The sequence below is a fragment of the Pan troglodytes genome, chromosome Y (genome assembly GCF_028858775.2).
Source record: "Pan troglodytes isolate AG18354 chromosome Y, NHGRI_mPanTro3-v2.0_pri, whole genome shotgun sequence".
Classification (NCBI taxonomy): domain Eukaryota; kingdom Metazoa; phylum Chordata; class Mammalia; order Primates; family Hominidae; genus Pan; species Pan troglodytes.
In genome coordinates, this window is record NC_072422.2 from 35787407 (window position 1) to 35803360 (window position 15954).

The 15954-nt window shown below is 52.9% G+C and overlaps 1 protein-coding gene and 1 long non-coding RNA gene across 4 annotated transcripts in view; one reads left to right on the top strand and one right to left on the bottom strand.

Annotated features, from left to right (window-relative positions):
• Window positions 1–9365: 9365 nt before the first annotated feature.
• Window positions 9366–15290, bottom strand: LOC112207101 (uncharacterized). Of its 2 annotated transcripts, none has more exons than XR_010154978.1 (3): window positions 15208–15290; window positions 11403–11559; window positions 9366–10229 (listed from the first exon to the last, which is right to left on the bottom strand). It is a non-coding gene; the product is annotated as an uncharacterized LOC112207101 (long non-coding RNA). The 2 variants fall into 2 exon arrangements; XR_008542178.2 differs by lacking the exon at window positions 15208–15290 and adding an exon at window positions 14631–15194.
• Window positions 15229–15954, top strand: part of LOC112207609 (serine/threonine-protein phosphatase 2A regulatory subunit B'' subunit beta) — an 80800-nt gene continuing 80074 nt past the window's right edge. For both annotated transcript variants that reach the window (XM_063805035.1, XM_054677308.2), the window contains exon 1: window positions 15229–15912. In XM_063805035.1, the coding sequence (XP_063661105.1) occupies window positions 15307–15912 (606 nt within the window). In that variant the 5' untranslated portion in view covers window positions 15229–15306. The remainder of the gene's footprint in view (window positions 15913–15954) is intronic.

Here is a 15954-nt window from a genome sequence, read left to right on the forward strand (position 1 = left end):
ACCCGGGAGGCGGAGGTTGCAGTGAGCCGAGATTGCACCACTGCACTCCAGCCTGGGCGACAGAGCGGGACTCCGCCTCAAAACACAAACAAACAAAAAAGAATACACGGTTCCATTAAACAAGCCAGCCTCTCTGAGACTCCCGGAGGTCAGCTTTGCAGGATGCTAATTTAATACAGAAGAAGGGTGAAGGGCTTATGTTTTTATAAAATATAATTTTATATATTTTCATGTTTTAAAACTTTTTATAAAATACAATTTTACATATTGTCATATGTGTAAAAATGTTTTTACAAACTATAATTTTGTTTCTATATTTTAAAATTTTTTATAAAACATAATTTTATAAACTATATTTTTTAAAAAATTTATATTGTATTTTATATATATACACACATATACACACATATATATACAGACACACATATATATACACACACACATATACACACACATATACACACACACACACACATCTGCACCCAAATTTCCCCGTTCTTTAACGATAGAAGACATGGTGGTGAGCACCTGTAATCCCAGCTACTTGGGAGACTGAGGCAGGAGAATGGCTTGAACCTGGGAGGCGGAGGTTGCAGTGAGCCAAGATCGCACCACTGCCCTCCAGCCTGGGTGATAAGAGTGAAACTCCGTCTCTTTAATATATATTAAAATGCATACATGGGCCAGGTGCAGTGGCTCACGCCTGTAATCCCAGCACTTTGGGAGGCTGAAGCAGGAGGATGGCTTAAGCCCAGGAGTTTGAGACCAGCCTGGGCAACATAGCGAGATCTCATTTCTAAAGAAATTTAAAAATTAGCTGGGTATGGTGGTGCACGCCTGTGGTCCCTGGTGCTCAGGAGGCTGAGGTGGGAGGATTGCTGGAGCCCAGGAGTTTGAGGCTGCAGTGAGCTGTGATCGTGCCATTGCACTCCAGTCTGAGTGACAGAGAAAGAGTCTGTCTCAAAAAGAAAAAAAAAAAATCTAATTTTCTGCCATGAGAAAGCAAGTTGCTATTGCAGACAGCCACCTCAATCATAGCCTAAAACAATCACGTAAGCGGCCGGGCGCGGTGGCTCAGGCCTCTAATCCCAGCACTTTGGGAGGCCGAGGCGGGCGGATCACAAGTTCAGGAGATCTTGAGACCATCCGGGCTAACATGGTGAGACCCCCTGTCTCTACTAAACATACAAAAAATTAGCCGGGCGTGGTGGTGGGTGCCTGTAGCCCCAGCTACTCTCCAGGAGGCTGAGGCAGGAGAATGGTGTGAACCCGGGAGGCGGAGCTTGCAGTCAGATGAGATGGGGCCACTGCTCTCCAGCCTGGGCGACAGAGCGAGACTCTGTCTCAAAAAAAAAAAAAAAAAACATATAAGCAAGCCTAGGAATCCCTTAGTCTTCCTTCCTATAATAGCAAAATCATACCAATTCCTCCTTCCCGCAGCTGCCCTCCAAAAATAGCGCCACTCAGCAGGCCTGCGATCGAGTGACGGGCACAGAGGTGAGCCCCACAGATGCCGTCTATACACTTTCCACGGGATGTTTTTAGAATGTGAAAGGCCGGGAATAGCCTCTCCTGCCCACACCCACAAGGCGCCCCAGGAGAGGAAGGTCCCGCGACACGTGGTCTACCTTCTTTTATTGTTGCTTTTCATTTATTTTTATTGTTTACATTTTTGGTAGGGGCAGGGTCGTGCTAGGTGGCCCAGGTTGGTCTCGAACTCCAGGCCTCAAGCAATCCTCCTGCCTCGGCCTCCCACAGTGCTGGGATGGTGGGCATGAGCTGCCGCACCTGGTCCTATGGTCTTTCAATCCAGGGCTGAGAGGCAGTTCAGGTGGCCCCTTGGGTCTGTGTCCGTGTGTAACTGTGGCCGGGTGCGGTGGCTCACGCCTGTCATCCCAGCACTTTGGGTGGCCGAGGCGAGCGGATCACGAGGTCAGGAGTTCGAGACCAGCCTGGCCAACACGGAGAAACCCCATCTCCACTAAAAATACAAAATTAGCCGGGCGCGGTGGCTCACGCCTGTCATCCCAGCACTTTGGGTGGCCGAGGCGAGGGGATCACGAGGTCAGGAGTTCGAGACCAGCCTGGCCAACACGGAGAAACCCCATCTCCACTAAAAATACAAAATTAGCCGGGCGCGGTGGCTCACGCCTGTCATCCCAGCACTTTGGGTGGCCGAGGCGAGCGGATCACGAGGTCAGGAGTTCGAGACCAGCCTGGCCAACACGGAGAAACCCCGTCTCCACTAAAAATACAAAATTAGCCGGGCGCGGTGGCTCACGCCTGTCATCCCAGCACTTTGGGTGGCCGAGGCGAGCGGATCACGAGGTCAGGAGTTCGAGACCAGCCTGGCCAACACGGAGAAACCCCGTCTCCACTAAAAATACAAAATTAGCCGGGCGCGGTGGCTCACGCCTGTCATCCCAGCACTTTGGGTGGCCGAGGCGAGCGGATCACGAGGTCAGGAGTTCGAGACCAGCCTGGCCAACACGGAGAAACCCCGTCTCCACTAAAAATACAAAATTAGCCGGGCGCGGTGGCTCACGCCTGTCATCCCAGCACTTTGGGTGGCCGAGGCGAGCGGATCACAAGGTCAGGAGTTCGAGACCAGCCTGGCCAACACGGAGAAACCCCGTCTCCACTAAAAATACAAAATTAGCCGGGCGCGGTGGCTCACGCCTGTCATCCCAGCACTTTGGGTGGCCGAGGCGAGGGGATCACGAGGTCAGGAGTTCGAGCCCAGCCTGGCCAACATGGAGAAACCCCATCTCCACTAAAATACAAAATTGGCCAGGCGTGGTGGCTCACGCCTGTCATCCCAGCTACTTGGGAGACTGAGGCAGGAGAATGGCTTGAACCCAGGAGGTGGAGGTTGCAGTGAGCTGAGATCGCGCCACTGCACTCCAGCCTGGGCAACAAGAGTGTAACTCTGTCTCAAAAAAATTTTTTAAAAAATGCAAAAAAAGAAATCAAACTATACATAATATTGCATACAGACAGTCCCCAGCTTCCAATGGTGCAATTTAGGATTTTTTAACTTTATGCTGGAGAGAAAGCAGTATCCATTCAACAGAAAGTGTACTTGAAGGCCGGACGTGATGGCTCACGCCTGTAATCCCAGCACTTTGGGAGGCCAAGGTGGGCCGATCACTTGAGGTCAGGAGTTTGAGACCGGCCTGGCCAACACGGTGAAACCCCGTCTCTACTAAAAATACAAAAAATTAGCCGGGCGTGGTGGCGGGCGCCTGTAGTCCCAGCTGCTCGGGAGGCTGAGGCAGGAGAATGGCGTGAACCTGGGAGGCGGAGGTTGCAGTGAGCCGAGATCACGCCACTGCCCTCCAGCCTGGGCGACAGAGCGAGACTCCGTCTCAAAAAATAAGTAAATAAATAAATAAATAAAATAAAATAACAAAACAAAATAAAGTGGGTCAGAAAGGCATCTGGAGTCAATAGCCCAAGTTCTGTAACCCAGTTCTGACTCTGCCATGCGCCCCGTGGTTAGAAAATGGCACGTCAACAGAAACGTTCTCAAACCAGAGACCAAGGCGCATCTCGAGGCATCCGTCTCACTAACAACTGCGGGGACGTGGGATCTGGGGGACATCCTGTCTCTGCCACTCAGAGCGCTGCTGCGTGCAAACAGGTACAAATGCCAGCAACTCTTCGAGAGCTTCCCACGTCATGCACGGACGGGCACGACCTCTTCCTCAGCACGAACACCCACCCTATCGCATCTACCATAGTGTGCTTGCCACAGCGAAGATGATTCCATAAAACACCAACTGTGCTCTGAAACCACAGGGACCCGCGTCTTCCTGGACCCGGAAAAACGGTGCAGAAAATAGCATGTTTCTGGCTGGGCGTGGTGGCTCATGCTTCTCATCCTGGAGAAGTGTGTTTCTGGCCGGGCGCATTGGCTCACGCCTGTCATCCTGGCATTTTGGGAGGCTGAGGCGGGTGGATTGCTTGAGGTCAGCAGGTCGAGACCAGCCCGGCCAACATTATAGGTGTGAGCCACCGCCCCCAGCCTGGGACCTTATTTGGAAATAGCGTAGAGATGCTGAAACCCCTCTCTACAAAGAATACAAAATATTAGCTGGGTGTGGTGGCGGGTGCCTGTAGTCCCAGCTACTCGGGAGGCTGAGGCAGGAGAATCACTTGAACCCGGGAGGCGGAGGTTGCGGTGAGCAGAGATAACACCACTGCCCTCCAGCCTGGGTGACAGAGCAAGACTCCATCTCAAAAAAAAAAAAAAAGAAGAAGAAAAGAAAAAAAAAAGAGAGTTTTTGTCACGGAAACGCGTGACAGTGCCTTGAAGCTGGGAATTAAGAGTGAATTGCATAGTTGGGATTCTGTAGCCAGAAAGTCATCGCAGAGTTAATGCAGTGCCTGGCTGAGGCTTCCTGAAAGCTGCTGGTCCCTGACCTCTGGGGCACGAACAAGACATCTGAAAATAACTCGGGTTCCGTGCTGCCAAAACGGCACCCGGACGTCAGCTGTTCTCCCCGGAGGCATTCCTTCCACACACGGGTTCCTGCGGAGGACAAAGGGAGCAGATGCTGCCGGCCGAGCCGACGGCCTCTTCAGTCCTGGAGGGTGTGGGGGGCAGGAGGAGAGGGCTGCGGTGTCTGGGGCAGCCTCGTCCGGCCACTTCTCAGCAAGACGTCCCTCTGTGCTGTTGAACAACCATGTCTGGACTTTTTTTTTTTTTCTGAGACGGAGTCTCGCTTTGTCACCCAGGCTGGACTGCAATGGCTCAATCTCAGCTCACTGCAAGCTCAGCCTCCCGGGTTCACGCCATTCTCCTGCCTCGGCCTCCCGAGTAGCTGGGACTACAGGCGCCCGCCACAATGCCCGGCTATTTTTTTTTTTTTGTATTTTTAGCAGACATGGGGTTTCACCATGTTGGCCAGGATGGTCTCAAACTCCTGACCTCGTGATCCGCCCGCCTCGGCCTCACAAAGTGTGGGATGACAGGCGTGAGCCACTGCGCCCGGCCTATTTATTTTATTTTATGTGAGACAGGGTCTTGCTGTGTTGCCCAGGCTGGAATGCAATGGTGTGATCTCGGCTCACTGCAGACTTGACCTCCTGGGCTCAAGTGATCCTCCCACCTCAGCCTCCCCAGTAGCTAGGACTACAGGTGCACACCACCATGCTGGGCTAATTTTTTTTTTGGGGGGGGGGTAGAGATGGCATCTCACTACGTTGCCCAGACTGGTTTCAAACTCCTGGGATCAAGCAATCCGCCTGCCTCAGCCTCCCGAGTAGCTGGGACTACAGCATGGGCCACCATGCCCAGCTAATTTTGCTTTTTGGTAGAGATGGGGTCTTGCTATGTTGCCCAGGCTCATCTCAAACTCCTAGGCTCCAGTGATCCTTTCACCTCAGCCTCCCAAAGTACTGGGATTACAGGCATGAGCCATCCGGCCTGGCTTTTTTTTTTTTTTTTTCAGATGGCATCTCGCTCTGTTGCCCAGCCTGGAGTGCAGTGGTGCAATCTCGGCTCATTGCAACCTCCGCCTCCTGGGTTCAAGCGATTCTCCTGCCTCAGCCTCCTGAGTAGCTGGGATTACAGGTGCCCGCCACCACACCCAGCTAATTTTGTATTTTTAGTAGAGACGGGGTTTCACCATGTTGGTCAGGCTGGTCTCGAACTCCTGACTTTGTGATCCGCCTGCCTCAGCCTCCCAAAGCCCAGCCCTGATTTTTGAATACTCTCTGTACTTCCCAAGTTTTCTCCAATCAGCAACTACTCCTTTTACAAAGAGGAAAAAGACAGTTTTCTGTACTACAGTGCTGTAAATCACTACCCCTGGCTATCAGAAATACGTCCTTCTGGCCGGGTGCAGTGGCTCACACCTGTAATCCCAGCACTTTGGGAGGCCGAGGTGGGCGGCTCACGAGGTCAGGAGATCGAGACTATCCTGGCTAACACGGTGAAACCCTGTCTCTACTAAAAATACAAAAAAATTAGCCGGGCGTGGTGGCGGGCACCTGTAGTCCCAGCTACTCAGGCGGCTGAGGCAGGAGAATGGCATGAACCCGGGAGGTGGAGCTTGCAGTGAGCCGAGATCGCGCCACTGCACTCCAGCCTGGGTGACAGAGCGAGACTCTGTCTCAAAAAAAAAAAAAAAGAAAATACGTCCTTCTGTCATTAAGAAAAATGTGCATTTCGGCCGGGCACGGTAACTCACGCCTGTAATCCCAGCACTGTGGGAGACCGAGGCAGGCGGATCACGAGGTCAGGAGATCGAGACCATCCTGGCTAACACAGTGAAACCCCGTCTACTAAAAATACAAACAATTAGCTGGGCGTGGTGGCGGGCGCCTGTAGTCCCAGCTACTCGGGAGGCTGAGGCAGGAGAATGGCGTGAACCCGGGAGGCGGAGCTTGCAGTGAGCTGAGATCGCGACACTGCACTCCAGCCTGGGCGACAGAGTGAGAGTCTGTCTCAAAAAAAAAAAAAAAAAAAGAAAGAAAGAAATATGTCCTTCTGTCATTAAGAAAAATGTGCATTTCACCAACTACACTCTGAGTCAAATGTAGGTCTTACGCAGAAAAAAAAACAAAAAAACAAAAAAAACACAGCTTTTACCGAAATGGGTACCCAGGCTCCATTCTCAATTTGCTTAAAATTTATGCTGAGTGAAATAAAAGAAGGCGTCTCATGTGACATGCTAAGACTTTTTGCCTCATTTCAGGTTAGGAGGAAAATCCACCCCATAGCAAAACTCCTATGTCTAATATTCTAGTTAAAGAATCACCTAGAGGCTGGCGTGGTGTCTCATGCCTGCAACATCCCAGCACTTTGGAAGACCGAGACGGGTGGATCACCTGAGGTCAGGAGTTCGAGACCAGCCCGGCCAACATGGTGAAACCCCGTCTCTACTAAAACTACAAAAATTAGCTGGGCATGCTGGTGGGTGACTGTAATCCCAGCTACTCGGGAGGCTGGGGCAGGAGAGACACTTGAACCTGGGAGGCAGAGCTTGCAGTGAGCCGAGATTGTGCCACTATACTCTAGCACAGGCGAGATAGCGAGACTCCATCTCAACAAAATAAATAAATAAAATAAAATAAAAGTGAACTGTTTCACAGTAGCTGGATTTCGTAACGGCCCAAAAGCAGAAACCACTCAAGTGTCCACCAGTGGATGGGGGGATGAGCACAATGTGGTCCACCCACATGGTGGAATAGTATGCAGCCATGAAAAGGAACGAGGCTCTGACACAGGCTGCAATGTGGATGAGGCTTGAGGATGTCACACTCACTGACAGAAGCCAGACACAAAAGGCCACATAGAGTAAGATTCCATTTCTAGAAAAGGTCCAGAACAGGCAAATCCACGGAGGCAGAAAGTGGATGGGTGGTTGCCAGGGGATGGGGACGGGGACGAATGACTGTTAATGGGGACAGGGTTTTCTTTTGGGGTGAAGAAAATGCTCCAGACCTTTTGTTGCTGTTGGTTTGTTTATTTTTGAGACCGGGTCTCGCTCTGTGGCCCAGCCTGGAGCGCAGTGGCGTGATCTCGGCTCACTGCAACCTCCGCCTCCCGGGCTCAAGCGATTCTCCTGCCTCAGCCTCCCGAGTATCTGGGATTACAGGCACCAGCCACCAAACCCAGCTAACTTTTGTATTTTTAGTAGAGACGGGGTTTCGTCATGTTGGCCGGGCTGGTCTTGAACTCCTGACCTCAGGTGATCCGCCCGCCTCGGCCTCCCAAAGTGCTGGGATGACAGGCGTGAGCCACCGTGCCCAGCGCAAGTGTTCCGGAACTAGACAGAGGTGGTGCCACGCCATTGTGGATGTTTTAAATGCCCCTGTTCACTTTAAAACGGTTCCTTTTATGTTATGTGGAATGTATCTCAATTACAAAATTAAAAACAGAGGCCTGGCACGGTCACTCATGGTGGTCATCTCTGCACTTTGGGAGGCCGAGACCAGTAGATTGCTTGAGCTCAGGAGTTCGAGACCAGCCTGGACAACATGTCAAAACCCCGTCTCTACAAAAAAAATTAGCCAGGTGTGGTGGCAGGTGCCTGTGGTCCCAGCTAATTGGGAGGCCGAGGTGGGAGGATTGCTTGAGCCTGGGAGGCGGAGGTTGCAGTGAGCTGAGATCGCACCACTGCACTCCAACCTGGTGACAGAGTGAGATCCTAGCTCAAAAAAAAAACATTGGCCGGGCGCGGTGGCTCACGCCTGTCATCCCAGCACTTCGTGAGGCTGAGGCGGGCGGATCACAAGGCTAGGAGATCGAGACCATCCTGACTAACACGGTGAAACCCTGTCTCTACTAAAAATAGAAAAAATTAGCCGGGCGTGGTGGCGGGCGCCTGTAGTCCCAGCTACTCGGGAGGCTGAGGCAGGAGAATGGCGTGAACCCGGGAGGCGGAGCTTGCAGTGAGCCGAGATCACACCACTGCACTCCAGCCTGGGCGACAGAGTGAGACTCTGTCTCAAAAAAAAAAAAAAAATTAAAAATATAAATCTTTCAAAACCCTAAACAACTGTCTACAGTGTGATGTTCTGGGTCGTGGATAAGAGGAAAGTACTTACTAAAAGGATTCAAGGCTGCGTGCGGTGGCTCACGCCTGTAATCCCAGCACTTTGGGAGGTCGAGGCAGGAGGATTGCTTGAGGCCAAGAGTTTGAGACCAGCCTGGGCAACATAGTCAGACCCCATCTCTAGAAAAAAAATTAAAAAATTAGGCAGGCATGGCGGTGCACGCCTGCAGTCTCAGCTACTCAAGAGGCTGAGGGTGGAGGATCACTTGAGCCTAGGAGGTCAAGACAGCAGCTGTGATTGTACAACCGCACTCCAGCCTGGGTAACGGAGTGAGACCCTGTCTCGGAAGGAAGAGAGAAAGAGAGAGGAAGGAAGAGAGAAAGAGAGAGGAAGGAAGAGAGAAAGAGATAGAGAGAGAAAAAGAAATCTCAGCTCCAAGCATTACCAAGAAAAATAAGAGATGGCACATAGGAAAACCTGTTTCTAATAAGCTCAAGAACAGGCCAAGTTCAATCAGAGATATGCGTGACATTTATTATTATCATGAACAACACCAAAATAGATGCAGTTAGGGGGTGATACAAAATGCTGGCCAGGCGCGGTGACTCACATCTGTAATCCCAGCACTTTTCGGAGGCCGAGACGGGCAGATCTCCTGAGGTCGGGAGTTCGAGACCAGCCTGGCCAACGCGGCAACACCCAGTCTCTACTAAAAATATAAAAGGTAGCCGGGCGTGGTGGCAGGTGCCTGTAATCCCAGCTACTTGGGAGGCTGAGGCAGGAGAATCGCTTGAACCCGGGAGGCGGCTCCAGCCTGGGCGACAAGAGCAAAAACTACGTCTCAAAAAAAAAATAGAGAGAGAGAAAAGAAAATGCCATCTGCGTGCTCTTTGCAAACATTTCCCCATCTGCGTGCTCTTTGCAAACATTTCCCCATCTGCGTGCTCTTTGCAAACATTTCCTCCCGAAAGTCTCCTAGAATGATAAAAGCAACCACACAGCCTGGCCACCTAGAATCTGGGTCCGCTTGTTCCAGGCTCAGAATCTTTTTCCTTTCAGCCAGTCTCATCTTCCGGGCTGTCAACAGCGTGTGCAGGGCCGCAGGATTTATAGGTAATGATATATGCTTCTAATTCTCCATTACCTCCAAAGATTTCATCTTCCCCTTTTCTAAATCCTTCTTAGGAGATACTTGTCAGGTTCATCTGGCCCAGCAGCTTCTGACAAGGGGACCCCGCTCATCGCCGTCATCTCTGTGACTTCATGTAAATAGCGGCACGTGGCGGCCGCCTTTGGCCCTCGGCCCCGAATCCATTGCGGAGTCTCACTTCCATTAATTCTTAATTTGTGACCACACTTCCTTTTTTGCTCTGTGTTTAAACGGAGATGTGATTAGTAAGGTAATAGGAGAAAGCCGAGGTCCTCAGGATGCAACGTGCATTTCTGCGCCTTATAGAAAATTGGATAGGCGTCATTATTTCTTCCAGTAGCAGAGTGCATTCCGACATCTGATTGCTTGAACCGTGATATTTCCATACGCCATCCATCACCCCGGCCACGGCGGCATGCTGAATATTCAGATTAAATTGGAACTTTTTCCCTATGAATAAGGGATTTCATTCTATCCTATAAGATACTGTCTCCGGGGAGAGGAAATTGAGTTGAAGGTTGCTGAAAATTGTATTATCCAAATACAGAGTTCTTTTCCTTATCATCAAAACCTGAAACACAGCCGTGGGGAACCAAGAGGTCAGGAGAGAATTCAATTAGAGATGAAAATGGAAAAGGGAGCATTTTTCCACTTACGTTTTATTTTGCCAAGCAGGTGGCAGCGGGCGCCGCTCGGGACAAAAGGGGCGATGTGTGAAGGGTTTTTGGTTTCTGGAAGATGGATGAGGACACAGCCTCAAGGAGTCATGAAGAGGCAGGAAAACCTCTACAGCAAATGTTCCATCCTCTCCTTTGCCGGTTTTGGAGGAGGTATCTGTGAGAGTACCTGGCCTCTTCCTGCCACAGTTACGGTGGTTTTTTTTTTTTTTTTTGGAGGGAGTCTCGCTCTGTCACCCAGGCTGGAGTACAGCAGCGCGATCTCGGCTCACTGCAACCTCCGCCTCCACCGGGTTCAAGCGATTCTCCTGCCTCAGGTTCCCGAGTAGCTGGGATGACAGGTGCACGCCACCACATCTGGCTAATTTTTGGATTTTTAGTACAGATGGGGCTTCACCATATTGGCAAGGCTGGTCTCGAACTCCTGACCTTGTGATCCGCCCACCTCGGCCTCCCAAAGTGCTGGGATTATAGGAGTGAGCCACCACGCCCGGCCCACAGTTAGGGTCTAAACTGTGCACGCTGCCTGGAGTCCCCACCTCTCCTCACCTGAAATATGCACTCGGAAATGTGTTTCCAAAACCTGCAGAATGCAGACCCACGCTACTTTCCTATTTATTTATTCATTTTGAGACAGAGTCTCGCTCTGTCGCCAGGCTGGAGTGCAGGGGCACGATCTCGGCTCACTGCAATCTCCACCTCCCAGGTTCAAGCGATTCTCCTGCCTCAGCCTCCCGAGTTGCTGGGGTTACAGGTGCCCGCCACCACGCCCGGCTAATATTTGTATTTTTAGTAGAGACGGGGTTTCACCACGTTGGCCAGGCTGGTTTCAATCTCTTGACCTCGTGATCCACCCCTGTCGGCCTCCCAAAGTGCTGGGATGACACTGTCCTCGGCTGGGGATTTTTTTTTGGTTTTTTTGTTTGTTTGTTTGTTTTGTTTGTTTGTTTTAAGTCATCCTGCGGAATGCAAGCGGCAGATATAAACTTGATCCCTCTTTGACCTCTCACTGCATGCACCTAGCTGGGAGCTTTGGGTCGGCGCAGGACCAGGGAGATCCTACTTACCAGGTGCTTCCTCTGAGGCATCTCCAGGTCTGGAGCTTTAGCGTTCGATCAACCACCCAGGTCTGCGGGGCGAAGGCCGACTGAGATCCAGAGCACGTCATACACTGGGTGAGTTTGCATTTCTGAGCAGCTGCAGGTGGGGCAGAGGCTGCAGAGGCTGTGGCCACACAGGAGACCCGGGCTCAGGTGCATGAAGGAAGGAGCTTCTCTCTCTCTACAACCGTTGTGGCTCCCTCCTTCCTCACCTCCCTGGGAAGCGCTGACCCAGCTCTTTGTTCCTGGACCTACATCCCACAGAGGAGCAGAGTCTTCTGGAATCTTCCTCGCTACTCTTCCCTCCCCATTCTCGCTTTTTATTTTTATTTTTATTTATTTTTTCGAGAGGGAATCTCACTTTGCTGTCCAGCCTGCAGTGCAATGCTGTGATCTCGGCTCACTGCAACGTCTGTCTCCTGGGTTCAAGCGATTCTCCTGCCTCAGTCTCCCAAGTAGCTGGGATTAAAGGCACCCGCCATCATGCCCAGCTAATTTTTGTATTTTTGTAAAGACGGGGTTTCACCATGTTGGCCAGGCTGGTCTCGAACTCCTGACCTCAGGTGATCTGCCTGCCTCAGCTTCCCAAAGTGCTGGGATGACAGGTGTGAGCCACCACATCTGACTAATTTTTGTATTTTTGTAGAGACGGGGTTTCACCATGTTGGCCAGGCTGGTCTCGAACTCCTGACCTCAGGTGATCCACCGCCTCAGCTTCCCAAAGTGCTGGGATAACAGGTGTGAGCCGAGATATCTGGCTGCTTTTTAAAATTTAATGCTTTTAGGGACAGAGTCTTTCATTCCTGCCTAGGCTGGAGTGCGGTGGTGAGATCTCGGCTCACTGAAGCCTCAACCTCCCAGGCTCAAACGATCCTCCCACCTCAGCCTCCCGAGTAGCTGGGACCACAGGCGCACGCCAGGATGCCGAGCTAATTTTTAAATATTCTCTAGAGATGGGGTCTCGCCATGTTGCCCAGGCTGGTCTTGACCTCCTGGGCTCAAATCCTCCTGCCTCGGCCTCCCAAAGTGCTGGGATGACAGGCGTGAGCCACCATGCCTGGCTAATTTTTGTATTTTTGTAGAGACGGGGTTTCACCATATTGGCCAGGCTGGTCTTGAACTCCTGACCTCAGGTGATCCACCGTCTCGGCCTCCCAAAGTGCTGGGATGACAGGTGTGAGCCACCATGCCTGGCTAATTTTTGAATTTTTGTAGAGACGGGGTTTCACCATGTTGGCCAGGCTGGTCTTGAACTCCTGACCTCAGGTGATCCACCGTCTCGGCCTCCCAAAGCGCTGGAATGACAGGCATGAGCCACTGCAATCTCCTGGCCTGCCCTCACCTTTCTCTCCCCAGGACAATTCTTGTGGCCACCCACCACCCCTGCAAGACGGACAGACCCGAACGGGCAGGGCGTCCATCCGGCTGTGGAGCAGCTTGGATAATTGCAGCTGGCCACATCCCAGCAAACTCTGCAACACCTCAGGCCCTGCCAGCCTTGGGGGCCCGACAGCACCTCTTTGTTCTCCCAGAGCAAAGCCTGCAAGGAGTGGGCCCCCGGGCCCCAGCGCAGACTGAAGGCGCATTCTGTTTCTGCCCTGAGTTGATTTCTGTCCTGTTGGCCCTGGGCCTCACCACACTGTGCCCCAGTAACCTGGCAGAGAAAGGCCTCTTGTGCAGGCATTCAAAGGAAACCCTTTCCCCTCAAAACCGCAGTGATGCTTCCAACAGTGACTCGCAGCTCATCGAAACACCCAGAATGAAAAGCACGTTTGTTCCTTGAAAAGACGTCTGTGTCCGATACACACTCAAACAGAGAACCGTATTAATATATTCACTTCCCTCCAGAAATCACAGCATCGCACACACACACAAACGTTTGCTTCCCAATTAGGAAAAATAACTTCACAGAATTCCTGCGTGATGGCGCTCTTCTGACCAAGTACACTCGGATTTTTATATCCAATCACGAAACACAAACTGAAATTCAAATCATTATGTACACAACACAAAACTATCATTGATGAGTGATTTAAACCGGGTGCGGTGGCTCACGCCTGTAATCCCAACGCTTTGGGAGGCAGAGACAGAGGCAAAGGCGGGAAGATTGCTTGAGGCCAGGAGTGTGAGATCAGCAAGGCCTTGTCTCTATAAACAATAAAATTAAAAATGAGCCAGGCATGGTGGCGCGTGCCTGTTGTCCCAGCTGCTTGGAAGGCTGAGGTGGGAGGATTGCTTGAGCCAGGAGATCAAGGCTGCACTGAGCTAAGATCGCAGCCTGGGTGACGGAGCAAAACCCTGTCTCGAACAAAAAGAGTTATTTAGGCCGGGCGTGGTAGCTCACGCCTGTAATCCCAGCACTTTGGGAGGCCAAGGCGGGTGGATCACTTGAGGTCAGGAGTTCGAGACCATCCTGGCTAATACGGTGAAACCCTGTCTCTACCAAAAATACAAAAATTAGCCAGGCGTGGTGGCGGGCGCCTGTAATCCCAGCTACTCGGGAGGCTGAGGCAGGAGGATCCCTTGAACCTGGGAGGCGGAGGTTACAGTGAACTGAGATCTTGCCATTGCACTCCAGCCTGGGCAACAGAGCGAGACTCCAACTCAAAAAAAAAAAAAAAAAACTAAAAAAAGGGTTACTTTTTTTTTTTGAGACAAAGTCTGGCTCTGTTGCCCAGGCTGGAGTGCAATGGTGTGATCTCAGCTCACTGCAACCTCCACCTCCTGGGTTCAAGCAATTCTCCCGCCTCAGCCTCCCGAGTAGCTGGGACTACAGGCACACGCCACCATGCCTGGCTAATTTTTGTATTTTTAGTAGAGATAGGGGTTTCACTATGCTGGCCAGGCTGGTCTCGAACTCCTGACTTCGTGATCTGCCCGCTTCAGCCTCCCAAAGTGCTGGGATTACAGACTTGAGCCACCGCGCCCGGCCAAGAGTTACTTATTGAGTCTAGCTCGATTTATGCAGCTCAGAAGTAGGAGAACCTGGCTCATAAAAGACCTTGAAATTACTCTCTAATAGGGTGCAACACCAGGTGAAACCCTATTTTGAAAAAAAATGAACAAAAAGCGGGGCAAGATGTAAAGGAAACAGGTGCATGTGTGCCAGACAGATGATAATGCAGTGTTTTTATGGATACTGTTAAAAGCAGAAACAAAAACAACCATTGGGTAAAGTTATTTAACTAATCTCACCTCCCTGGACGTGGATGATTTTTGCAATTTTCAACGCAGTTCACGCTCATCCCTGAACACCAACGTTTAAAGGGGTCCAACTACTCCAACCTGTCTCTACTGTTTGATGAGCAAAGCTAAAGTAAACGGGGCCCTTTGGGTCCCAGGTAGCCCGCTGTTATTGAAAAGTTTGATCTTTTCCTCGCGCGCTCCCGCAGGACGCACGCTCGCTCCCGAGCTCGGCGGGCGCGCACCCCGCATGCTCGCTCGTTCCCGGTGCCTCCCACTGCGCAGGCGCACTCCCGTCCCCCAGCCCCACCCGCTCACACACCTCCCAGCCTCTGGCTTGCGCCCCGCGGGCAGCCACTGCGCATGCTCACCCGACGGGCCTCCCGAACCTCGCTCCTCCACCCGTATGCACGGCGCATGCTCCATGCGGAGGTTCCACCCTCCCCTCGCTCTGGCAGGCGCGCATTGCGCATGCTCGCATCCCCGCAGCTCTAAGACTGCCACGCCGCCATGAGCCGCGCCTCTAAAAATCCTAAACGCGGAAAGAGCTCGGGCGGTACGGACGCCACAGCCCCTCCCTCGTACTCACCGCAGCCGCTCGGCCCCACCAAAGCCTCCTGCAAAAGCTCCGAGGGCCGCGGGGCGCGCGTGGCTAGCGGCGGCGTCGCCTCGTGATGACATCGTCGCGATGACGCGGCGCAGTGACGTGAACGCGGGCGCCCTTGTTTGGGAGCGCGGCCGGCGCGCCCGTTTTGAAGCTGCCGGGAGCAGCGCGGGCCGGACCGCGCCCCCTCCTCGGTCCCCGCGCCCCGCGAGTCCGCGCAGTTCCCGAGGCGCGGGCCCTGTTCCCCGCGCCGCGCCCCCTCAGCGGGCCGTGCTCGCATCACCGAGGTCGGTCCGGGCCGGACCGAAGCCCCCGGGGCGGGGCGGGGCGCGGGCGTCCGGGGGCGCCCCGGGCCCAGCCCCCGCCATGCCGCCCGGCAAAGTGCTGCAGCCGGTCCTGAAGATGAAGGTGGACGAGCTGTTCCTGTACTGGCTCAGCGAGGCCAGCACGCAGCGGATGCTGCAGGACTGCTTGCGCCGGATCAAGGCGCCCGGGCGGGACCAGCCGACCGCGGGGGACGGGGAGCAGCCCGGGGCCTGGCCCACAGCCCCGCTCGCCGCCCCCAGGCCCAGCGGGCTCGAACCCCCGGGAACCCCCGGGCCGGGCCCTGCGCTGCCCCTGGGCGCCGCCTCCAGCCCCAGGAACGCGCCCCACGCTCGAGGCACCCGTAGATCCGCAGGGACGAGAGTAGTAAGTTACTCTTCCTTCTGCTAACAACTGCGCAGGTGGCTC